This window comes from Jatropha curcas, chromosome 3, assembly GCF_041381405.1.
Source record: "Jatropha curcas cultivar XTBG-Jc1 chromosome 3, XTBG_Jcur_1.0, whole genome shotgun sequence".
In the NCBI taxonomy this organism is placed as follows: Eukaryota; Viridiplantae; Streptophyta; class Magnoliopsida; order Malpighiales; family Euphorbiaceae; genus Jatropha; species Jatropha curcas.
The window spans coordinates 1,647,450-1,671,725 of NC_143153.1; the positions used below are offsets into that span (position 1 = coordinate 1,647,450).

The 24,276-nt window shown below is 32.0% G+C and overlaps 4 protein-coding genes and 1 pseudogene across 5 annotated transcripts; 2 read left to right on the forward strand and 3 right to left on the reverse strand.

Moving 5' to 3' along the window:
* Nucleotides 1–1,393: 1,393 nt before the first annotated feature.
* Nucleotides 1,394–4,431, forward strand: LOC105644663 (Tetratricopeptide repeat (TPR)-like superfamily protein). 2 transcript variants are annotated; one of them, XM_012230091.4, is made up of 4 exons: nucleotides 1,394–1,913; nucleotides 2,023–2,175; nucleotides 2,273–2,478; nucleotides 4,040–4,431. In XM_012230091.4, exons 1-4 carry the CDS (start codon nucleotides 1,452–1,454, stop codon nucleotides 4,233–4,235), a joined length of 1,017 nt encoding a protein of 338 aa, XP_012085481.1. In that variant the 5' UTR covers nucleotides 1,394–1,451; the 3' UTR covers nucleotides 4,236–4,431. The 2 variants fall into 2 exon arrangements, with proteins under 2 accessions (XP_012085481.1, XP_089575942.1); XM_089719816.1 differs by having other exon boundaries at nucleotides 3,897–4,069.
* A 911-nt stretch (nucleotides 4,432–5,342) lies between these two features.
* On the forward strand, nucleotides 5,343–6,008 carry LOC105644661 (large ribosomal subunit protein uL15x). Its single transcript, XM_012230090.4, has one exon. The coding sequence runs from the start codon at nucleotides 5,443–5,445 to the stop codon at nucleotides 5,881–5,883; it is 441 nt and encodes a 146-aa protein (XP_012085480.1). The 5' UTR covers nucleotides 5,343–5,442; the 3' UTR covers nucleotides 5,884–6,008.
* Nucleotides 6,009–7,319: 1,311 nt separating this feature from the next.
* Nucleotides 7,320–11,258, reverse strand: LOC105644660 (protein DETOXIFICATION 30). Its single transcript, XM_012230089.4, has 8 exons — nucleotides 10,857–11,258; nucleotides 10,228–10,769; nucleotides 10,023–10,109; nucleotides 8,420–8,476; nucleotides 8,052–8,290; nucleotides 7,854–7,972; nucleotides 7,662–7,748; nucleotides 7,320–7,571 (listed from the first exon to the last, which is right to left on the reverse strand). The coding sequence occupies exons 1-8, from the start codon at nucleotides 11,151–11,153 to the stop codon at nucleotides 7,497–7,499; spliced, it is 1,503 nt and encodes a 500-aa protein (XP_012085479.1). The 5' UTR covers nucleotides 11,154–11,258; the 3' UTR covers nucleotides 7,320–7,496.
* A 2,123-nt stretch (nucleotides 11,259–13,381) lies between these two features.
* LOC105644659 (protein DETOXIFICATION 29) lies at nucleotides 13,382–17,800 on the reverse strand. The gene is made up of 8 exons (XM_012230088.3): nucleotides 17,417–17,800; nucleotides 16,657–17,198; nucleotides 15,902–15,988; nucleotides 14,725–14,781; nucleotides 14,386–14,624; nucleotides 14,023–14,141; nucleotides 13,774–13,860; nucleotides 13,382–13,666 (listed from the first exon to the last, which is right to left on the reverse strand). Exons 1-8 carry the CDS (start codon nucleotides 17,735–17,737, stop codon nucleotides 13,580–13,582), a joined length of 1,539 nt encoding a protein of 512 aa, XP_012085478.1. The 5' UTR covers nucleotides 17,738–17,800; the 3' UTR covers nucleotides 13,382–13,579.
* A 3,973-nt stretch (nucleotides 17,801–21,773) lies between these two features.
* LOC105644976 (protein DETOXIFICATION 31-like) lies at nucleotides 21,774–24,254 on the reverse strand (annotated as a pseudogene).
* Between the last annotated feature and the right edge of the window lie 22 nt (nucleotides 24,255–24,276).

The window sequence follows — 24,276 nt, forward strand, 5'->3', positions numbered from 1 at the left end:
TTATCAGTTACAAATTATTTATATTCAAATTATATTTCAATATATTAATTTTTAAAAATACTAATAAAATTATTTTTTTCAAATTGATATTTTTACATAATCATTTTATTTAATCATCATTTGAAAACAACAACTACTGAATACTGTTATGAAAACGTTAATTAATGTTATAAAATAATATTTGCACTTACATATAACAAAAATATATATAGTAATAGCGTCGACACTAAACTTTTGTTAAACAATCAACATGCATATGCTCTTACAGATGAAGCAATGAGTTTTTACGTGAAATAATATCCAGTTTCGATAATCAAATCCTATATAAATTTTTTAAAAATTAAATTATATATATATATATATATATATATATATATATATATTCTCTTAATTAAAATCCTTTAGATTATCTCAAATGAGAAAAAATATTTTATCTTTATCATAATTAAATATTTTTTAAATTTTAAAATTTTTTTGTAGCGTTATAGCTAAACGTATATTAAAATATCTCTGGTTTATGATTAATTATTAATTAATTCATTTTACTCTACTATGTATAATTCTACTACTCTAGAACAGAACCGGTAGCCATTGAATCAGGACCGTCGGATCGTCCTGATAATTGCGACAAAATGACGCCGTTTGTAGAAGCTGAATATTGAAGTGACGTGTTTGACAAGAGTACATAAATCAACGTTAGGCTTCCGTGAGCCAATGCACAACTAAACTTTTGTTAAACAATCAACATGCATATGCTCTTACAGATGAAGCAATGAGTTTTTACGTGAAATAATATCCAGTTTCGATAATCAAATCCTATATAAATTTTTTAAAAATTAAATTATATATATATATATATATATATATATATATATATATATATATTCTCTTAATTAAAATCCTTTAGATTATCTCAAATGAGAAAAAATATTTTATCTTTATCATAATTAAATATTTTTTAAATTTTAAAATTTTTTTGTAGCGTTATAGCTAAACGTATATTAAAATATCTCTGGTTTATGATTAATTATTAATTAATTCATTTTACTCTACTATGTATAATTCTACTACTCTAGAACAGAACCGGTAGCCATTGAATCAGGACCGTCGGATCGTCCTGATAATTGCGACAAAATGACGCCGTTTGTAGAAGCTGAATATTGAAGTGACGTGTTTGACAAGAGTACATAAATCAACGTTAGGCTTCCGTGAGCCAATGCACAGATTGGCGACTGCAACAGTTTCCAGACACGCCTCTCGAGTCTCGTCTACGTAGCGCCACGTTCACATTCTTCCAGACGGAAATATCCTTGGATATTCACCAGATAGGCATTATTAAGACAAGGATATTTTAGTCATTACGTATTTAAACCCGCTAAAATATCTGCACCACAGACGTGTCAATAAAACAACTCCATACAATTTCTCCTCTCTCCGGCGGCGGCGCCACCATGGCTGTGGTTGTTGGAAATCTAACTTTATTACTAGACTTGGCCTCTCCTCGAACCATAATTCCGGACCGGAAGACCCGACCAGTAGCAATCGACGTAGTTTTGAACCTTCCAAAGAGATATCACGCCTATGCTGCTTGTCTGATCAATAAGAGCTTTGAATCAGATGGCGAAGGGAGGAGTCAAAGAGTGGTTGCGCGAGGAAAAGCTTATTCGAAAATGAACGGTGTGGATTTTGATAGCGATGAAGAGAACGGAGATGCAAAAGGTAACGCAGAGGGAGAAGAGGAGGAATTCGATTGGGAGAAGGAGATGAAAAAGAGAGTAAAGGAGATTGAGGATATGAGAGAGTTGGAGAAGAAGGCAGAGGAGTTGCAGAATAAAGCAGAGGACAGTGAAGATGAGGGTAGAGAGGAGACTGAAGAAGAAAAGAAGATGAGAGTGAGAAAAGAACTCGAAAAGGTCACTTCTTTATCCATTATAAACTCTTCTTTTGAAAAAAAAAAAAAAATAAAGTAAAGAAAGTTGATTTGTTTCCATTTGGCTGATTTGGTTGATTATGCAAGAGCAGGTTGCTCAGGAACAGGCAGAGAGGAGAGCGACGGCTCAATTGATGTTTGAATTGGGACAAAAGGCTTATGGAAAGGGCATGTATTCGCGGGCTATTGAGTTTCTTGAAGCGGCACTCACAATAATTCCAAGACTCACTTTGTTTGGTGGTGAGGTTGGATTTCTAATAACTAGTGACGTTAGCTTTTGGGGCAGTTTTTATGTTTCCAATATGGACTGAAATGAGAGCTTTTTTTTCGGTGGTTGCTCAGATTCAAATATGGCTGGCTATGGCTTATGACGCTAATAACCGCCATGCAGATTGCATTGCTCTTTACCAGCAACTGGAAGAGCAGCACCCAAGTCTCAGTATCAGGCGCCAAGCTGCAGATCTTCGCTATATTTTGCAAGCACCTAAGCTCAAGATATCGCAGGAGGAGATGGTTACCATTCCACTAATTGGTTCAAGTTATGACAGGTGAAATTTTATTCTTTTTGCTCAGTGATCTAAATTATGATACGTAATGTTTAAATTTTGATATTTTTGATCTCTATCAATGGTGGGTGTTCCTTCATATAATGACAGATATGCATGTTATAGATTCCTAAGAAACTTATTAAATATTTAGTAGAAGGCAGTACAGCATAATAATTTTAATTAAAGAAACTCCATTTCATTCCATTGTTAGGCCGGCATAAAACTATGATATTGCCTTGAGTAAATCTAGAGCAGCGTAGTATTTATATCATTTCTTTTGTTATTGTTCAGTAACAATGCTCTTAAATATGATACAGATTTTAAACCTAAGCTCCTCAGTATTCTCTTATGGATGCTACACGAGATGGATTGCTAATTCATTTCAATCTGGCAGTAGCTTCCTCTCTTCATGCTGTCGTGAAGAGTAGTTGAGGTTGCCTTTCAGTTGGTTTTGCTACTGACTGAACAATTTAGCAGGATGTAGCTTTTCCATATTAACCGTTCTTTAACTTACTGTGACTGCCGTGGCTACCTTACATATCTAATTCTTGATTTGTTGGAATCCAAGCGGGGCAGTGAAACTGCTTCTCATTTTATGGTTGCGATCTTTGTTTGTGAATAACGACAAGCACAGAAGGGTTTCTTAATCTCTTGCAAATGTGCATGTGATGTGTGTTATTTCCAGAGTCACAGCTATTTGCAGTACGACCAATGCTGATAATTTCATCAGCTTAAAATGTTCCACCTAGCTGGTATCTTTTTCATTCAGCTGAATTTAATTCTCTCTTCCTCTGTCAGTCAACTCGTCTTTGGCGATCCATGATGTTGTATTGATATCTATATGCATCAAATTAATATTGCCTTCATATAATCAATTTACTTGTCATTTTTGTCGTTGGTTATGTTCTGAACATGTTATGACCTAATATCTTGGTCATTTTGTGTCTGTATGCATACTGTCCCTATAGTTCACTCTTTATTGGCTATTCATCCATTTGATTGGACTATATTGGCATTTTATCTTTAAAAATACCGTTTGGAATTGGTTTTGTGTATTGTAGCAATAGGGCTTTTCCGAAGCAAGAAAAGAAGCAATATGCATATAATGAAATCCTACTAAATGATGGATGTTGGGGATGTTTTTCCTTGAATTATTTGCTGATATGTGCATATTCTAAATCCAGTGTCATGTGTCTGCCATGATTGAAGAAAGGAGTTTGGATCACTTTGCCATTTTTATTGAAAGTGCTAGGAAGGTGTTGTTGACAAGTTGCATATCATTCATACTATTTCTTCTTAATAACTAGATACATTCCTTGACTCTGTCTGGTTTGTATGTCTTGCCCTGCCTTCATTTTGAGCTTTGTCTAGCATTATTCTTTGTTTGGTTTTTATGTTATCTTTTCTCCATGTCTCAGGGAGGGGGGAAACCCTTCTTTTTTGTCTTCTTTTAATCACGGTGAATAAATAAAAGACAAGTTGACCAGGTCTCAATGTTCAGCAATCTATATTCTTTCAAGACTTTGATCTAATTGAGAACACGGATGTGAATTTGTTGCAGCTATGCAGCAACATGGACTGACAAAAACAAGGACAAGAATCAAGGTACTACGAATCAGCTGCCATCCTCAAGAGATTATTTAGGGGACTTTCTGGTGTGGCGACCTCCTATCGATTTGGATAAAAACCAAGCTTTCTGGGTAGCTTTAACATTATGGTTTGGCTTGGTTGGAGCTGCCCTCTTTCTTCAAAGATGAATCAAACACTTCATATTGTATTTCTTGGTTATTATTTTTATTATTTTTTTGAACTGCTTGGTTACAACGTCCATTCCATTGTTTATATGTTGTCCACCACTTATTGTGCTAATTCCATTGTGATATTATTGTATGTATGTATAAAGCCGAAAGAAATTTCATTTATCAGTTTAGATCTACTTCTTGTTGGATTTTACTTTCTTGTTTTACCTAATAATAATCTCTCTAATTACTCCTGTAATAACAGGAACCCGTTTGGTCAATGCTTTGAATTCCCTTTTGCTTCTTGTTTTGAAAGAATTTTCATTTTATAGAGATTTAATAGTTTTTTTTTTTTTTTTTTATTCAGAGGTTTTGTTTAATTTAAAAAGGCCTCTAAAATTATATACCTTGTAAAGTTTTTTAAGTTGCACACTTATGGTCAGTCATTCCTTCGCAAGCGGGGCTGCTTAACAATCTGGGAAAATGCCGGTTAGGTTTGGACGACGGCGTTTAATTGCACCCAAATGACCGGTCATCAGAAACTGAAATTAAGCCATTTGTTGAAACAACATGTCGTTTAAAATATGCTTAAATATTTCTTTGACATTTTCATCCAGTATAAATGCTTTTGGCATAGATGTAATGGCTTATGTGTTAAACATAACATTGTCGTCGTATTCTTGTTATATTTAGGTGCCTTACGTAGTTTTTTCTTTCTTTCTTTTTTTTTTTTTCTTTTTTTTGTTTTTTTTTAATTTTGTGTCCTTCCTCATTGATATACTACGAGTCTCAATTTGAAATCTAATACTTCTCAGTTACAAACTTACAATCTAAAGACTAAAAAAATAAACCAAATTAGACAATTAAAATTCATTGATTTATATATATGTGTTTTTTTCTTATGTATAAACCAACGAGGATAATTTTAATGCTAATGCATCAATGATCAATTTGAAGCAGATTTTGGTGTAATTCGGCGAAACCCAATCTGACAAACAAGGAGTTGTTAACAAAATTTCAGGCCCAGTTTCCCAAGCCCATCTGTTCAAAATCCCATTTCGTCCTTACAACATCTCCAAATCTCGAAAACCCTAGAGGACAGAACTGTCAAACAATAGTACCCACTCATTTCCTCTGCCAAATAAATTCTCCAAAGCCCTAAACTCACACCTCTCATCCCCAACGCAGCCGCTCGCATCCTAGCAGATTCACACCTTTCCTCAAAATGACAACCCGTTTCAAGAAGAACCGCAAGAAGAGAGGCCATGTGAGCGCTGGCCACGGCCGTATCGGAAAGCACAGGAAGCATCCGGGTGGTCGCGGTAACGCCGGAGGCATGCACCACCACAGAATTCTCTTTGACAAGTACCATCCGGGGTATTTTGGTAAGGTTGGTATGCGCTACTTCCACAAGCTCCGCAACAAGTTCTACTGTCCTATCGTCAACATAGACAAGCTCTGGTCCTTGATTCCTCAGGAGGCGAAGGACAAGGCTTCTAAGGATAATGTGCCATTGCTCGATGTTACCCAGTTTGGGTACTTCAAAGTTTTGGGAAAAGGTGTTTTGCCGGAGAATCAACCGATCGCGGTGAAGGCTAAGCTTGTTTCAAAGATTGCCGAAAAGAAGATCAAGGAGGCTGGTGGAGCTGTTATTCTTACTGCCTAGGTTAGCGATTTTGTGTTTTTGGTTTTTTTGCTATAATGATATGATGTTTTGGAATTGTTTAAGAAGTTATTTTTGTTATAATTTCTGGATATTTAGATATTAATATTCGGAATTTTTACTTTGTATGCCGATTATGCTTGCAACTAGTTTTGTGGATCTATTTAGGATTAAAGAGCTGGTTTTAGTTGAGTAATTGACTTGATGCCATCATGCCTATTTTGCTTGCTATTCATTACTCCCTCATTTCTGTTAAATTGGACCGTTTTAGACTTTGCACAGGAATTTAGAAAATGATTGAATCACCTCTATTCTAGAGAAGACTGTCGAATAAATTTAACAGGTAACAGAGGGAGCTTTATAATTTGATGGGAGTATTATAACTTGAGATGTGTCCTTGCATGGTAACCCATTCCCCATTTTTCTTTAATTGCTTACCCGTAATTTTGCTTAATTGTAGCGTGCAATCTTCTGGTTCTTTTTCATTTCGATCGTTTTTAGCTTGGTGGTTGTTTATGTTTACCTGGGCTTGTAGCTCACATGTTGGTTATCTCATGCATGAGAAATGGGTAATTTTGTTTTGCTCTCTGTGTTAGAGAAAATGTGTTGGAGATGAATAATTGCAATGGAGTCTTGCACTCTGCCTTTGCTGATGTTCCTTAGGGTATAAAAAATGGGGGCTATCTCCGTGCCGGAGTTCCTGTTGTGCTTTGTCACTGTTGGCTGATATCCTAGTGTGCCTGCCATTTTGTTTTCTTTAAAGCGAACGGATAGTTAGCAGCATTAAAATGTTGGATCCTGCTAGGACGCTATCCTTATAGGCAAGCCCCTTACTGAACCTTATCATTCTGGTGTACTATGAAGGCTTAGCATGACAATGATTTGAAATGATGTATTAACCTGAGTTGCGATGCTGATTGTTAAAAAAGCATAGTCCCTGCCATCTTCATGCTTTAGGATATTGATGTCAGTGTTCTAAGTTTTACCTTTGTTTTTCTTATTTTTGCTATCTCATTTGAAGTTTTTGGTGTCTTTGGAAGCATTCAGATTTTTGAGTACTTTAATTTTAATCATGCCTTATGAAAATTTTTGAATGAAAGTGTGCTGATGAATGCTTCAAATTGATAGGGATGAATAATATCTTGTTGATATCTATGACTGTAAGCACAGCATACTTGTTCTTAGCACTTAATAAAACGGGCCAAAAATAGCATGCAAGTGCAACTAAGGTAGAATTTGTAGCAAGTGCTTTGCATAATTTGTTGGTTTGCATATTGCTGCTCTTTGGGTTACCGTAAATCATTTCATTTGCTGTCGCGATTCTAGCTGATTTTAGCTTAGATGTTTTATTTGCCAATCACTTTCAGAATTGATGCTAGATCTACTTACTTGGGGCTTGCGGTCAGCCTTGCAGGGATTTTTATTTTGTATGGATTGGATTGTTTTGATCTGAAGAAGATGACATTGATTGAAAAGGTGAAATTATACATGGATAGTAACCTATAATCTTTTGGGAAAAATCATTTATTATTTCTATGCTCAAATGAAAAATCATCACTAGTCATACAATGGGGAAATGTGACTCGGTCATTTGCACTTCCTGGTCTCATCTTCTGCTAATGTTCAGCATCGATCTCTTTGAAGTTTGTCTGCCCTCCCCATTTCCTTATCCTCTCTTCAGCGATTGCGGCCTGCAGGAAATTTATGTTGGGCCTCAATTTGGATAAAAATGCTTTGTTCATTCGAAGAGTGTTAGTTTTGAACAAAATATGAAGTTTTACCTCTTTATTCCAGTTTGTTTTACCAACCATCCAGAAAAGAATACAAGTCTGTAGGACTGTTCCTGACAGCATACCATACCAAATTCCCTGCAAGTTAAATCATTTGTAATGGGATCAGAACCTGTATTTGACACTTCCCATCAGAATTCATAAAGCTGGTTATAACTTAAGAGAATGGAGACGTAGACTTACCCGGATACCCATATCTCCTTTATAAACCAGAACAAGGCCCAGTGGGATTCCAAATAGATAGTAACACCCAACGTTTACATAAGCAACAGCAGCTTGCCATCCAGCTCCAATGGCTACCCCTGTCAAAATATAATGCAGTAAAGTTGCCATTTTTTCTGAAGAAATGCAAACGTGGGGAGGGAAAATGCTGCTCTTTACCAGAGAGAACAGGTTGAACGTTATTAATGATTATAGAGAGAGAAAGCAAAGGCGTCAGATCTTTAACAAGGCTCTTAACTTCATTGTCACTGGAAAATAATTCTGGGTACTTGTTTCTCGATATGATTAAAGCCATCGAGACGAAGACCCCAATAAGGAAAGAAGACACTACAGCTACAACTAAAGAAAACCTTGCGCTTCTTGGATGCCCTGCCCCTAGTTCATTCGACACTCGAACGCTGCAATACATTATATATTCACTCCAGAATTTTTTTTTTCATCAATTTTTTGGAAAAAAAAAAAAAAAACTCGTAGGATCATATCTTATGCCCAGTATCTAATAAATTAAAAAAAATATATTATATTACCTTATGGCTGCATTGATTCCAAGAGATAACATGACTGTCCACCCCAGAATGTTAATGCTGCAAAATCAAACATTTTATAACACAATGACCATTAAAACTGAGATTGGTTTACCTAAATTTGGCCTATGAATTCATTTATGGATCAAATTAATAAAAAATTATTTTTTTATTACGACAAAGGTGTTTCTAACCATATATATATATATATATATATAAAAGCAATTTTTAAAAATTATTATTTTCATGATCCGGGCTAAACATAATGTAGGTAAGTATAGTCCATAAACTAGTGCCAGAGCAAAATTGAATAAGAAATTTTTATTACTCTACATCAAACACACAACACAATGAAATAACAATATTGTAATATTATGTGTATGGATTTTTCTTGCATGTGGCAGAAACTTCAAGGACCATAGACAGAGACAGATGAGTAGGGTCCAATTCCAAACCCCATGCCATGGCTTGTATAGTCCGTGAAGCACATACTTCAAGCAAGATTTAGCTTTCTTGCGGTAAGGCTCTAGGTTTGGTTGCAATAATGCAACTCTATGTTTCCTCATTTTCTTTTTCTTTCCAACTCAGGAAAATTTCCTCAAAAATCCAAATATCAAGTCCTATGTAAGAAATACCTTTGCTAAGAAGAGAAATTAACGTGTACTAGGGGGACCAAATCGTTGGTGGTGGCAATAAATAATTTGAAATGTAGTGTTAAATCAACTGATCAATCCAAAATCGTTGTTGTCGTTTTTCTTACGAAATGATGAATGAGGCTCCATCTTCTTCAGCTGATGGATTAGCAGAAGAGAAGAGAGGAACCAATATTCAAATTGGACACGAAATTAAGCTTTGTAATTTTCTTCTTTTTCTGCATTATCGGTTCGGTGGTGTCTGTTCTTTTCTTGCATAATATAAAATAGTGTGGAAGAAAGAACTATAAGGTTATCTTTCTTATCTAATCCAACAAATCTTATCACAACGGTGTCGTCATGACGCCTGATTAAAACCCAGTGACATAATACAGCAATCTTACATTTTTGCAGATGGAAATTATGATCCCAAGAAAATAAAAGAATTTTTTTTTTTATATATATTTTCTTGCAAATTACATATTTAGAGTTTTATATTTGAAATTACCATTAGTTTTATATTTTTATAACTGTAATATTGGAGATGCATATGGTAGACATTTCTGCATTCCAAATTCTCGAAATGTGTAATTGGGTATTCTGAGAATGAATTTTCACTCTTGAAAACTCGTTTCTTTAATTTGAAAAAAAAAAGAAATATAATGATTAATTTATTTTTAATTGTTTCTCCTTTATAATTACAGATATACTCTTTATAATCTTTTTCATATACCCCGGTAATTTTTTATATTTAAGCATTTCCCCACAATTCTTTTCCATATGTTTCTGAAAATGGTTTGCTTTTCCATTTTTCTTATTTCCTTTTCCATGCTACTTAGTTCAGTACTAAATTTTTAGTCCCATAGAGGCAAAAAACAATTTTTATCTATCTGATATATTGTTGAAAAAATGAAACAAAAAATTAATTATAACTCCAACATAAAATAAATCAAACAGAAGAAAAAGAAGCTAACCTTACAGAAAAGGCACCTACAGAGACTTCTGCATTCTTTAGATATCCTGCAAAAACTATTAATGCCATATAGTACCAAACCTCCAAGCTGCAAGGAAAAACTGACCAAAATCAAATGTTTTGTTCTGACCATAAACTGACAAAAAAATGTTCAGAATAAATAATATTGGCCAAAATGAATTAATGCAATCACTAAACTCTCTCACCAGAGCATTACAGCAGATGCTAGTGACAATCTGACAAATGCCCACAAGTTCTGGAAAGCTTTCCATGAAAATCCAGTCCAAGTTCTTCCACAAGTACCACCCAAAATATACAAAAACTGGGCCACCACTATAAGCCACCAAGATGAGTTTAGCACCAAAGCTGCACCCACTAGACCCCATCCCATCTTCAACATCAATAACCAGCTAAAAAGGGTATGCAAAGCCAAGGCTGCAACTGATATTAAAGCCATAGCCATCATCTTGCTTTGAGCTTGTAAGAATTTTGCAAGTGGAAAATTCATTGCATAAGCAAATAACTGAGGTATCATCCATAGTGTAAATGTTCCTGCTGCTTTTGATATTGCTTCTGTTTGACCAATCAGATTCAAAAAAGGCCCAGCAAATATGTATAGGAAACAAAGTATTAAAGCTGTAGTGTTTAGAATCACCCACGATCTCTGCATATAAATTCCTAGCATATCAACCTGTCCTGCACCGAATGCTTGCCCGCAAAGGGTTTCCAATGCACTCCCCATTCCAAGCTGATTCAATTCAGAAAAACAAAAACTAATGAGCTTTAATAAAGTATTGAAACCATCAAATATATAGTATTGAAGTAGTTGCAGCACCATGAGGCCAAAAGAGAATCCGGCGATGGCCGAGTTTTCGACAGAGACAGCAGCCAAGGCAATTGTACTGACATGTCCGGCGAAGACTTGAGTGATAGCACCAAGAGAATATTGACACAGAGAAGTGAAGGTGGCAGGGCCTGCCAGGTACCATAGTTTCTTGAACTCTGCATAGAATTGTTTGGAGAAATCATGGAAACCATTGATTGGAGGAATGTCTTCAGAGTCTGGAGTGGAGATGGAAGTGTTTTGGGACTCATTTGCTGGGGTGAGAAGAGGCTGCTTTTGTTCCTCCATAAAAGAGAGAGTTTTGTGATGGATGGTTGTCTTAATTAGAAGAATAATTTGTTTTTTCGCATCAAATTATTGTGTAGGAAGAAGGCAAACTTACCCTTAAACGTAGGCGCCACATATAATTTAGGATAAATCACTAAAATAGCCTATTTTTGACAAATTTAGTCTATATTTTCAATTTTGTTAATTATTAACTCGGATTTATTTTTTATTATTAATTTTCATCGTTTGCTGGCTCACATTCATATGGACAAATATGCAAAAATTTGCTGTAATTTTCAATTTAAATGAAAGAAAATTCATTAATAGAAACTTGAGTAAAAAAGAAAGAATCAAATCAAATAATTTGATTTTTCAACTACTAAACCCGTAATTGGAGATTTATTAATTACTTACTAGCTAATCAGAACTTCAAACTTATATTTTTTATTAGTTTGTTGTTTATTTAGTCGTTTGCCAGTTTATATCCGCGTGGACAAATAAGCAAAAAATTACTGTAATTTTCAATTTAAATAAAATAAAATTCATTAATAAAAACATGAGTAAAAAAGAAAGAATCAAATCAAATAATCAATTGTTGAATTGCTAAATCCATAATTGGAGATTTATTAGTTACTTGCATATGTACTTAAAAGTATACTTTAATTTTATATATATATGTACTTTGAATTTTAAGTCATCATTATTGTTGCATCTCATTAATATTTTAACTCTTACATAATTCAATCTTAAAAAAAAAAACAATGACCATTTGAAGTATAATCAACAATCAGATTAATTGTCTTGTATGAATTAATCTTTTTGCTATTGGTGTAGCATATTTTAAGTTCTGTATCCACCGCTTCTTTTTTCCACCAAAAAAAAAAAAAAAATCAAATCAATTAATATATATATTTTTAATTATTCAGTCATCGAACTACCATTTTAAAATGACAACAGAATATCCCTGAAACTGAAAGCTCTCAATCGTTTCGTTCTATACGGCAAAGCAGCTATCAGTTCAGCATCTAAAAGCAGCCAGTAGAAATGTATGGCTTCACGCTTGCGATTGCATATCTTATCTAAACTTGTTCTATGTGGAGTTGGGATGTTCTATAAATTAAATTTATAATAGCAATTTATAAAAATTTTAAGTTGAACCAAATTATGAAATTAAAATATTCAAACCAACTAAATTTTAATTTTGATATTTGCAAGAAGATATCCAGGCCCAGGCCCATGTCTAGTGAAGTTTAACTAAATTTTGATTTGATTAAAGCAATTTGGATGGTTTTTATATATTCTATGAATAAAGAATATGCAAAAAGTTTGAATTGCATCCATTTTTTTGACAATAAAATTAATAATTATATTTATTTTTCTTCAATGTTACATTTATTTTCATGTTCTAATTATTCACTAGATCATTAAGGCTCCGTTTGTTTCCGTAAAATAATTAATAGGAAAATAACTTGCTGAAAAATATTTTCATGGAAAACATTTTCCTTGAAAAATATTTTCCAAATAACTTATTTTCCGTTGTTTAGTTGTAATATTGAAAATTAGTTAAAAATATTAAAGTCTTTATTTCATAAGACCATAAAAAATATTAATAATAATAGAAATTTTATAATTTAGAAATTTTATTGTTAAATATGAAAAGAATGCAAAAAAATATATAAATTATGAAAGTAGTCGGTGGTCGGTGATGGTAGCTGGTGGTGGTAGTCGGCGGTAAATGGTGACTGGTGGTAACGACTATGATGATTAATAAGTTAAAAAAATATGATTTATAAAGTTTGTCAATGTCTAGAAAATGTTTTACTCTCTCGAAGATAAGAAGTTATTTTTCTTAAAAAAGTATTTTTCTTTGACCAGAAAAATATTTTCCGATAGATATTTTCTTGAGCTCTCCAAATAACGGAAAATTGTGAAAAATATTTTCCTGCAAGTTAGTTTACGGAAATAAACCGAGCCAAAATTAAATAATTTATCAATTTATAATTGAAAGGCTAACAGTATATTATGCTATCCACGTTCTTTCTTTATTTATTATGAAAAAAATTATAAAAAACTCGAGCTTAACCTATATATAATTGTATATAATGTGTATTAATATATGTTTCACGAATAATCTTAAAACATGAATTTCAACTTTTTATATATAAAGATTAGATTCAAAGAACTCATATCAATGGTGTTTTTTGTTTCTGCTTTAAGCATCTTACACATTGATATCAGTTTACCCTTCCTTTTAACTAATTGTTATAAATTTTTCCTCTTATAAATTGTTTTTTAAAAAAAAATTTACAAACCAAACCAAATCACCACTCTTCCAAAACCAAAGTTTATGGGCAGTTTTGAACACCCTTAGTGGAAAACATATAAATAATTATTTATGGTAATTAATTATTAATTTTCTTCATTTCATTTATTTCTTCATTTCACTCTCAGGACAAGGTTATTTTGTCAATGTTGTTCTCTTTGTTATCTGCATGTCCTCCCCATTTCCTTATCCTATCTTCAGCAATTGAAGCCTGCATTTCATTAAATAAATATATAAATGGTTTAATTGATTGTTGAAATAGAAAATTTAAGTACTAAAAACAAAAGAAATATTCTAATCAATGTGAAATTTAGTTACCTCTTTGTTCCAGTTAGTTCTATAAACCATCCAAAAAAGAGCACAAGTTTGTACCGCTGTCCCTGACATCATTCCATACCAAATCCCCTTTAAAATGCCAAAACAACAAAATAATCAGATCCCAAAATCAATCAACAAAATAATTAGCAATTTTCATTAATTATTAGTGAACTATTGAAAGCCTTAATTGAATATAATTAAGATAAATAAGAAATTAGGAAAAATTAAAAAAAAAAAAAAAAAACTTACTCTGACACCCAATTCAAGCTTGTAACCCAGTATAAGACCTAAAGGAATCCCAAATACGTAGTAACAACCTATATTTACATATGCCACAATAGCTTGCCATCCAGCTCCAATTGCCACACCTTAGATGAAATAAATTTAAATAATATTAGCAAATAATCATCTTACAAGTTTTTATATAATTTTATTTATCTATCTCACTATGAATTTGTTTAGCTATTTTCAAGTTTTTATGATTAAGATAAATAAAATTCATCTTACAAGTAAATTTTTGTCAAACAACTCTATATAATTCATTGCCTAATCTTAAGAACAACAGAAAAAAAAAAAAAAGTTGTAATTTACATTTCTTATTAAATAACTTACCGGAAAGAACAGGCTGAACATTGTTAATGATAATGCAAAGAGCTAACAACGGTGTTAGCTCTCTGACTAGTTCTTGGACTTGAGAATCTTTAGAAAACAAAGAAGGATAAATGTTTCTTGTAACTATGAGAATGGCAGAGAGGATGAGACCAATAATGACCGATGATATAACAGCTACTACCAGTGAAAATTTTGCTGTTCTTGGATGACCTGCACCTAGTTCATTTGATACTCTTACACTGCATTGATTGATGAACATCACATATATGTAAAGAACCTCATATGCACAATTGAAAATGAAATATGTATATATATATATATATATGTGCAGAGACAAACCTTATAGCAGCATTCACTCCCAGTGCCACCATGATCGTCCAGCCCAAAATGTTCATACTGCAAGTCAATAGTTCATTGCATTAATTGGACATATATATTTTAAAAGCAGGAGATTGCAATTTTTCAATACAAAAGGATTGGATTTCGAACAATTTAATTATAGTCGACCTTTTTCATCAAGTTAAAAATACTAATAATCCATACCGGATGACTAAAAAATTACTAAAAGAAAAGTCTTTTTGCTGTTCATACTTAAGAGTCTTTTTGAGAGCCCATACAAAAACAACAGGAAAGAAAATTAATGTTAGCCATTTCCCAACTACTCCGATGATGTAATAGAATTGGCGTTGCATGCGATTTATACATCTTCTTATCTTAGATCAGAGCAGCTAGGGTTTATTTAAAGATACGAAGCAGGTAGATTAACCTCCAATACACCAACGTTGGGATTATAACTGATCCGAGTGGGCCCGCGGAAAAATATAAGTGATAAAAGTAAAATAAAATTACTATTACCACATATACCTCCAATAATTTAGTAGTGGATATTGACGATCGAATCCACCAGAAATAATAACTACGGTAAAATTTAAATAATTACCGTAAATGTCAGATGAAAAATAAGAACATTAAGATTTACGTGGTTCATTCTTCAACTGTTATAGGCTATATCCACGGGACAAAAACTTTGAATAATTCTTCTACTAAAAATAGTAGGTACAAAAGAAATTATAAAAATGGTGGCACTCTAAGTGTTTAAAAAAAAACACCCCAAAATTACAATCCTCACTATTTTCTCTCTTTCCCAATTTTAGGAACATTTTCCTAAAATTTTCTACACTCAATTATGTATTCTTATTCTATATGTTTTTATACGTGAAGAAAATTTCTCCTATTTATAGGAGAAGTGGATGCGTTAATCAATGCGTCTACACAATTAACGCATCCATTTTTATTTTTATAGGTGAGCTTTCTTTGAACTTTTAAACAACACGTGTTTTTCTCCTTTTTTTTTTCTTTTTTTTCTTTGCCCAACAAATAAAAACAAAACGTGTTTTTTTTTTTTTCAAATGTATATGGATCCCACATATTGGAGCGATCACAACAACCAAATCATCAATTACAGTTAATTTAATGCATTGTGTACGTAAAGGAAATAATGAAAATAAAGACTCACCATATGGACAAGGCATCCACTGAAACTTCAGCGTTCTTTAAGTATCCAGCAAACAGTATCAATGCCATGAAGTACCAAACTTCTAAGCTGCACACATGTCAGATTTTAGATTTTAATATATAATTTAATTATAATACTATTATAACTGTAGCATATCTTTTGAGTAAACTTATTTCAGTTGATCAACTTATATATATATATATATATTTTTGGTTTGCAATACAAATTTAACAAGTCATTTGAATCTTGTGATACTCTTTATATATTAATTATTTAAACACCGCTTTCTAATAATATATTAATAGGTCCTTATCATTTGCTTTCGTTTCGCTAATAAATCTTTTCAATCAAAATACATTTTATCCTAAATTTATTGTACTGAAAGCAAAAATTAATTTTTAAATTAAATAACACTCCCGGCATCTTATAATAATTGTAAATCATTTTGTGTTCTAAAATATTCTTAATCATTTTGAGTAGAAAGAGCTTAAATGATTAATTTCAACAAATCACAAGTATCGTGCAAAGATAAAAGTTTGTTAATAAATTTCCAATTCGTTTACAAATTTTATTTTTACCTCTTAGTTAACCTTCGCGGACTCAACAACCAGTCTACTGCGTGTTGGAGTTTACTTCTTAAACATGTAAACACCAACAAAAAAACAAATTCTCCAAAAGTTCTTTTTTTTAAAAAAAAAAAAAAAAAAAAAACAAAGATAACCAAAAAAAAAAAAAAGGGGAAAAAGAGAACTCACCAGAGCATAACAGCAGAGGCTAAGGACAACCTAACAAAACCCCAGACGTTTTGGAAAGCCTTCCATGAAAATCCATTCCAGGCTCTACCGCATGTTCCGCTAATTATATACAAAAACTGCGACAAATCAATAAACCACCACGACGCATCTAGCACCACCGCAGCGCCGACCAATCCCCACCCTAACTTCAGCATCAACAGCCAACTAAAAACAGTATGCAAAACCAAGGCTGCGGCGGCGATCACCGCCATGACCATGATTTTGCTTTGAGCCTGTAAAAATTTTGCCATAGGAAAATTCATCGCGTAAGCGAATAATTGAGGTATCATCCAGATAGAGAAAATTCCTGCTGTTTTGGATATTGCAGCTGTTTGTCCAATCAGTTTTAGGAGTTGAGCTGCAAATACATATAACAAGCAAAGTAATGAAGCTGTTGTGCCAAGAATGACCCATGATCTCTGTAAATATATTCCAAGCATATCTAGCTGCCCTGCTCCAAATGCTTGTCCACATAAAGTTTCCAGAGCACTTCCCATCCCAAGCTGTTAATCAATCATTAACAAATATATAAACTCATTAGCTTTATATAATTTTTCTGTTAGTTAATTAATTAGACTCTGACTGAAACTCAAATCGACAATCTCATAAACTGTAAAACAGAGATTTAAGTCCTCAATTCAATTAATTGTTTTAAAATTTTAATTTAACACATTCTAAAAATCTGTTCTAACAAAAATGTAGATATGGTGTGTATATATACCATTACGCCGAAGGAAAAGCCGGCAATGACGGAATTTTCAACTGAGACGGCAGCGAGTTCGAGAGTGCCGACTTGACCGGAAAAGACCTGAGTGATGGCGCCAAGAGAGTATTGGCAAATGGAGGTGAAGATGGCAGGGCCAGCAAGGTACCAGAGTTTTTTGGACTCTCTATAGAATTCTCTGAAGAAATCGCCGACATCTTTGATTGGAGGGATGTCATCGGCGTCAGGGACGAATGACGAGGTAAAGGAATTGAGTGACTGTATTTGGTCTTGGTCCTCCTGCCTTGGAGAAAGAAGTGGCTGCCTTGAATCATCCATGGCAGGGGAAAAGGGAGAGCTATGTGTTTTTCATAAAGAGAGGACCAAATATATAAAAGCTCTGAAAAATACTTGTCATTAAAAAAACTATAAATATTTGCATGAGTGCCGTAATTAAATGTATAGTAATAAAAACTACTTTCAAATAGGTAAAAATCGATACCAAACTGTCACCATAACCTGTATCGATGGGTTTCAGCTGTTCATTTTCTAAAATCAAATCGATGGTTTGATTTAAAGCTGTGAAAAAAAAAAAAAAAACTTTTAAAGAAAGTTTCAATTCATTTTTCATTTTTCATTTTAATATAATTTTTTAATAGTACTATTTATTATTATTATTCAAGCTATAAATCTGAAAAAAATTAAAAAACTTAATAAAAATGATCTAATTTCAATTTCAATTCAGAATAAAATCGGAACTTATATTTTAAAAATATTTTCAAAAGTGGAGGCAATTATAAGAAAAGTAGAATCAAAACCTATGGTTTTCAAAACAAAACTGGCGATTCGAGAACCATAATCATACTTACGAGTATGATGGTATTTAGAAAACCATATTTTAAAAAAAAAATAACAAAATTTAAATTGGAGTAATTCTTGTGATGGTATGTTTTAACTTATCATTTAATGATCTTGTCCTCTTGATATCTATTTACTTCCTCTTTTTTTTTTTTTTTTTTTTTTTTTTTGAATGAAGGAGAGTTTATTAACCAAATCACAGTACAATGCCTCTAGGATATGAAATCCTACAGATGTTATGAAAAATCAAACAAAGGAAGTCATGAGGAGGCTGATCAAGAACATGGAAACCAGTAGTTAGATTTGCTTCAGAGTGAGCAAGCGAATCAGCAGAGTTGTTTCCTTCCCTGTAAATATAAGACACTATATATAACTTCATTTAATTAATTTTTCTACCAACTTATTTCTTTTGTAAATTTTAATTCTTACTCTAAACGCAATATATATATAAAACTTTTTTTTTTATTTTACAAATTGAATTAAATCACCACCTTTTCAAAGCTTATTGTAATTAGATTATTAATTTCTTTCCTTTCATCTATTTATATTAAATGCTTTTAAAATTATTTTGTAAGGTTATTTTGTTAATGTTGGTCTATTTGTTATGTGTATTTCCTCCCCATTTCTTTATCTCTAACCGTATACATGCCTTTCAAATCATATTGCCACATCCAACCATCTTGGCATGATTGCTATCATAACGGGACCCTTTGAACCAAATAAATCTCCAGCCAAGTAAATAGTGCACTTAAAGTCTCCATGTCCCACCTGCTACCACTCTTATCTATAAGGTCCACAATATAAATTTCTTCCATTCCGGTATTGTTAGGAGACAGGATATATGGAGAGTTTACATGTTGATAGTTGGTATTTTTTTAGTATTTTTAATATAGTTTTATTAGGATTTTTAGTATTTTTTAATTACTTTAATTAGTTTTTATTTAGTTTTATTTATATTTTTGTGTAAAGCTTCCTTAAATCATATTTCAACTGATCTTGAGGAATTTTACAGAATTTTTGTAGGAAACCAGCTTATTTCCTATCTAGGCATTGGGAGAGTCCTAATTGGGAAGAAATACAAAGCCTAAACAGTTCTCTATCTCTAAAAGATTTCTTACTCAATAAAGATTCACTTTTCTAAACGAACAGAAAGATATTCTAGAAAAGTCTATATAAATAAAGAGACTCGCCATAGTAAAGGGAACGATTCATTGTACATTCCATCTTTTGTTCTATTGTTTTCTCTCTCTTCAAGACTTTAAGTATTCAAGATTTATTTCGTTAATCACTATCAGGAATAATAACTTGATGTGGAAGCTATATGGTTTGACTTATGGGGGGTTTTAATAAGTTAATGACCTTAGGTTATGAATTCATAAACAAACCATAAAACTTAATGATTTAATTCATCTTTGATTGCGCTATTGGAAGATAGGTAATTAGACCGGATTAAAATAGCTAACAACACATCGGGAGAGCTTGTTAGTGATTTTAGGGTTGTTTCCCCTACTTAAACAATTAAAATTGATTATTAAACTAATAAAATAAATTAGATAGAATTAAGTGAAGTCAAAATCCCTAGTAGTTTTAGATCCTTGATTTCTTTTTGTCAAATATTGTTGCTTGATTTCTTTTTGTTCTTTTTTTTTAATTTGTTTAACTTAATTTCTTAAAATAATTCCTGTTATTGCCGTTTAAATAATAATAGGTTAACATAATTTTGGTACTTGATATACAATCTCTGTGGAAACGATACTCTACTCATTCTATATTACTTGTGGCGATTTTCGTACACTTGCGAAAAATCACTGTCACGTCTGAAAGCCAATAATTATTTATTAATTCCCAATTCTAAGCAAGCAGCCTTGAATCAGAAGCGGTTGTCCATCCATGATCGATCACCAGATATAACTAGGATTCAAAAATATTTGAGGTAATTTTTTTCTTCAAAAATGTTTGTGGGTTTGAAAATATTAAAGAATAATAAATGAGTATTTGCTAATTTTATTCTTTTTTATTTTAAACAAAATAATTATTTATACAAATTTTCTAAAACTATTCTAATCAAATTAATAGTGTGAAATAAAATACTTAATCACTTTTGAAAAAAAAAACTTAAACGAGATGCATCTGTTATCGAAGAGAGTAACTTTTAGTAAAAATTTGATATAATGAAGACAAAATTAAAATTAAAAGGTCACTTATGAAATTAAGCTAAAAGAAATATTTTGGATTTAAATAAGGGCGAAAATTGGCCTTTAAATCCATAGAATTCAAATTTTTTAAGAGAAGTTATAGAATTCAATTTAAGAAAAACTTAACGTATATTATGATTTCATTCTCATAATTCATCAGATGAGTTACTCGATTAGAAATTGTCATTCTGAGTCACTATATTTATTTCGTGAGATACCGTATCAATCCTTTATTTACCTCTCAACATAGATTTCTTTATAATATTACTCGGTGATGATGAGAGATAATAGAAAAGTCTTTATGTAAATGAAAATCCATAGCTCCATCCTCAAAATGCGAAAGAAATGATCCTTACTGTTACGAAGATACCAATTACCGGAGCTTGAATTTTATTTTGTTGATGCTTTCCCCCATAAGTTATCGCCTTTTTATGGATATCAGTTTCTTGTAAAGCAAACAACTATTTACTACAAGAATCTATACAATCCAAACAACTACAAAAAAAAAAAAAAAAAAAAAAAAAAAGAGCACATGATTGTATAACAGTCCCTAACATCATTTCATACCAAATCTCCTTTTAAAAGACAAAGCGACAAAATTATTAGATACCAAATAAATGAACTGCACCATATGGATTTTCTTTTTCTTTTTAAATGTTTTCTTTGACCCAATTAGTATTAATCATATGCTTAATTATCAGAAATTAGGTGTGGTAGAGAGGAGAAGGTGGGACTTACTCTACAAACACCCATACCAAGTTTATAATTTTACATTTCTAACTAAACAACTTACCAAAGAGAACTGGTTGGACATTGTTAAAATGATGCAAAAAGACAACATTGGTGTAAGCTCCTTAACTAGTTTCTTGGACTTGAGTTTCTTGTAACTATGAGAATGATAGAGAAGAGTAAACCAATAATGAACGATGATACAGTAGCCACTAATAGTGGAAATTTTGCTGTTCTTGGATGCCCAGCGCCAAGTTCATTTCATACCCTCACACTGCATCAATTCATCAAAATCAAATCTATGCATATACATTTTTCTTTTCATGTACTGATAAATATTACTTTTATGAAAATAAGCATTTCTAATACAGTATGTGTCTGAAAAATAACATTTAAAACATCATATGTTTGGATGGAAATAATAAAAATTTTATTTTTAGGTTCTTTCTAGCAATTTAGTTCATTTGTGGGAAAACTCTTTTTCTAATTTCTATTTTTTATTTTCTAGAGATCGAAAATTAAAAAATCGAAAAGCGAATTATAAAAAAATGGAAATTATGTTTTTAATTAGCATAAAGCTACCGTGTTTTTAATTAGCATAAAGCTGATCCTACAGACAGCTTAACAAAACCCCACAAGTTTTGGAAAGCTTTGCATGAAAATCCATTCCAAGCTCTGCCACAATTTCCACTAGTTATATACAAAAACTGCGACAAAACAATAAACCACCACGATGCATTTAGCAGTTAGCACCACCGCAGCGCCCACCAATCCCCACCCTAACTTCAGCATCAACAACCAACTAAAAATTATGTGCAAAACCAAGGCTGTGGCGGTGATTTCCGCCATGTCCATGATTTTGCTTTGAGCCTGTAAATATCTTGCGACAGGAAAGTTCATTGCGAAAGCGAATAACTGAGGTATCATCCAAAGAGAGAAAATTCCTGCTGTTTTTGATATTGCAGCTGTTTGTGATGAGCTAATTCATGGTAATCGCAGTCAAGAAGAAGAAATCAATTTACTTGAGAGAGAATTGAAAATACAAAGAGAGTTTCTCTAATTGAAGTCTCTGTTACATTGAAGAAGATACTCACCTTGTTATATTTATATTAGTCTATCTGATAAGCTAAAACTAAGAGCGTTAAAAGTAACCGTCACTGCTAGCTGGCTGAGATAGCTGTAACCTAGTGAAAATAAATTAGACCCGCAGGATAAAAACTGAATTCATATCAATATACTTTCAGTTTGCCCAATCAGTCTCAAAAATGGAGCTGCAAATACATTAAACAAGCACAGTAATGAAGCTGCTTTACCAAGAATGAGCCATGATCTCTGTAAATATATTCCAAGCATAACTAGCTGTCCTGCTCCAAATGCTTGCCCACATAATATTTCCAGTGCACTTCCCATCCCATACCGTTAATTAATCGTTAACATATACATAAATCATCAAAATCTGTTTAACCAAATGTAGATATTGTTTCTTCAAAAAAAGAAAGGTGTAGATATGAGATGTGTATATATATATATATATATACCACTACAGCACAGGAAAAGGCGGTAATAATGGAGATTTCAGCTAAGACGGAAGCGAGGGCGAGAGGGCCTATTTGACCGGAAAATGCTTGAGTAATGGCGCCAAGAGAGAATTGGCCAACCTTGGTAAAGATGGCAGGGCCAGCAAGATACCAGATACAGAATTCTCTGAAGAAATCGCCAACGCCTTTGATTGGAGGGATGTCATCGGTTTCGGAGACGGATGACGAGGAAAAGGAACTAAGCGTATGTGTTTCGTCCTGGCTTTCCTGCTTTGGAGAAAGGAGGTAATTAATATTCTAAAAGATTAACGATTAATTTTTTAAAATTAGTATTTTTATATGATCATTTTATTTATCATTATTTTGAATTAATAGATAAACTATTAACTACTATTAAAAAATAATATAATATTTTTTATAACATTAAAATAAAAATATATTTACCTTATTCTCAAAAAATATATATTTTACCTTAAAGAATGAAATATGTATGTAATTCATTATAATTTTTTTGAAAATAATTACTCCATTCTTCCTATTTTATTTGCTTGTTATTCCATTTAGGATGTCCCAAAATGTTTGCAAGATTTCTAAATTTACACATTTAAATAATTATTTTTCCATAATAACCTTTATGATTGTTCATTAAATGAAGAAATTTATTAATATCTTAATGAGTTAAGGGTAAAAAATTGGGAAAATAAATTTTGTTGGTTAAATGTTAATATGCTATTTTGTCAAATCATGTAAATAAAATGGGACAAATGGAGTATTAGATTTCAAAACAACTCCTATCAAATGTTTATCAAACAACTAATTAATTTTCATCAACTAACAACTAAAGAGAGAACAATTCTCGGTTTTTAATCAAGAATCGAATCAAACAGACTCATTTATATTATATTCAAATAATTCTTTTAGAACTCAATTACCAATCAGTTTGGATACATAAATAAAATCATTTGGTCTTTTTACTTTTGATTTAGTTACCATATATAACTAATCAAATTTATTTTTAATACAAAATAGTTAATTTGATTTGGAATAACCGAATTCATACTAAACCAAATCGATTTAAAAATTTTCTAATGAAATTAAAACTAAATAATTTTCTTTCTGAAATATAAAAATAATTGTTCCATCCTTTATTTTCATTAGATGAAATTTTGTTAAAATACTTGAATCTCTTATAGTATTTGCTATGTCTGCTTAACACAATCATTAAAAACCTCTAACATATTTATGTAGAATATGTTCTTTTGCACGCGGGTGAGAGAATTTGATTTAAATATTACTCTTGACTCGGGTGGAAAAACCCGTGTGAAAAAGAAAAGGAAAAAAAAAATAGAGATAATCAAATTTCTTTGTTAAATTATGACCTTACATGGGCAATAATGAGAAGGTGACCCAACAATCGAGGAGTACCTTTAGAAGTATGGACCAACGTGGTATTTCTTCCCCTTCTCTTTTAGGTCTCCTTAAAGAATTTTTGTAAATAACTTTGTTGTGATAATTGGTATGAAAACGACGGATCATTAACGTTAAAGAAGAATGTTGT

Coding starts and splice junctions, on each gene's coding strand:
- LOC105644661 (XM_012230090.4), top strand. CDS start 5,443: ATGACAACCCGTTTCAAGAAGAACCGCAAGAAGAGAGGCCATGTGAGC.
- LOC105644660 (XM_012230089.4), bottom strand. CDS start 11,153: ATGGAGGAACAAAAGCAGCCTCTTCTCACCCCAGCAAATGAGTCCCAA. Junction 10,770..10,856: donor GATTCTCTTTTGGCCTCATG/GTGCTGCAACTA, acceptor GAATTGAATCAG/CTTGGAATGGGGAGTGCATT. Junction 7,572..7,661: donor AAACAAACTGGAATAAAGAG/GTAAAACTTCAT, acceptor AATTTCCTGCAG/GCCGCAATCGCTGAAGAGAG.
- LOC105644659 (XM_012230088.3), bottom strand. CDS start 17,737: ATGGATGATTCAAGGCAGCCACTTCTTTCTCCAAGGCAGGAGGACCAA. Junction 17,199..17,416: donor GCTTTTCCTTCGGCGTAATG/GTATATATACAC, acceptor ATTGATTAACAG/CTTGGGATGGGAAGTGCTCT. Junction 14,142..14,385: donor TGTTCAGCCTGTTCTTTCCG/GTAAGTTATTTA, acceptor ATTTCATCTAAG/GTGTGGCAATTGGAGCTGGA.
- LOC105644663 (XM_012230091.4), top strand. CDS start 1,452: ATGGCTGTGGTTGTTGGAAATCTAACTTTATTACTAGACTTGGCCTCT. Junction 2,176..2,272: donor TCACTTTGTTTGGTGGTGAG/GTTGGATTTCTA, acceptor GTGGTTGCTCAG/ATTCAAATATGGCTGGCTAT. Junction 2,479..4,039: donor ATTGGTTCAAGTTATGACAG/GTGAAATTTTAT, acceptor AATTTGTTGCAG/CTATGCAGCAACATGGACTG.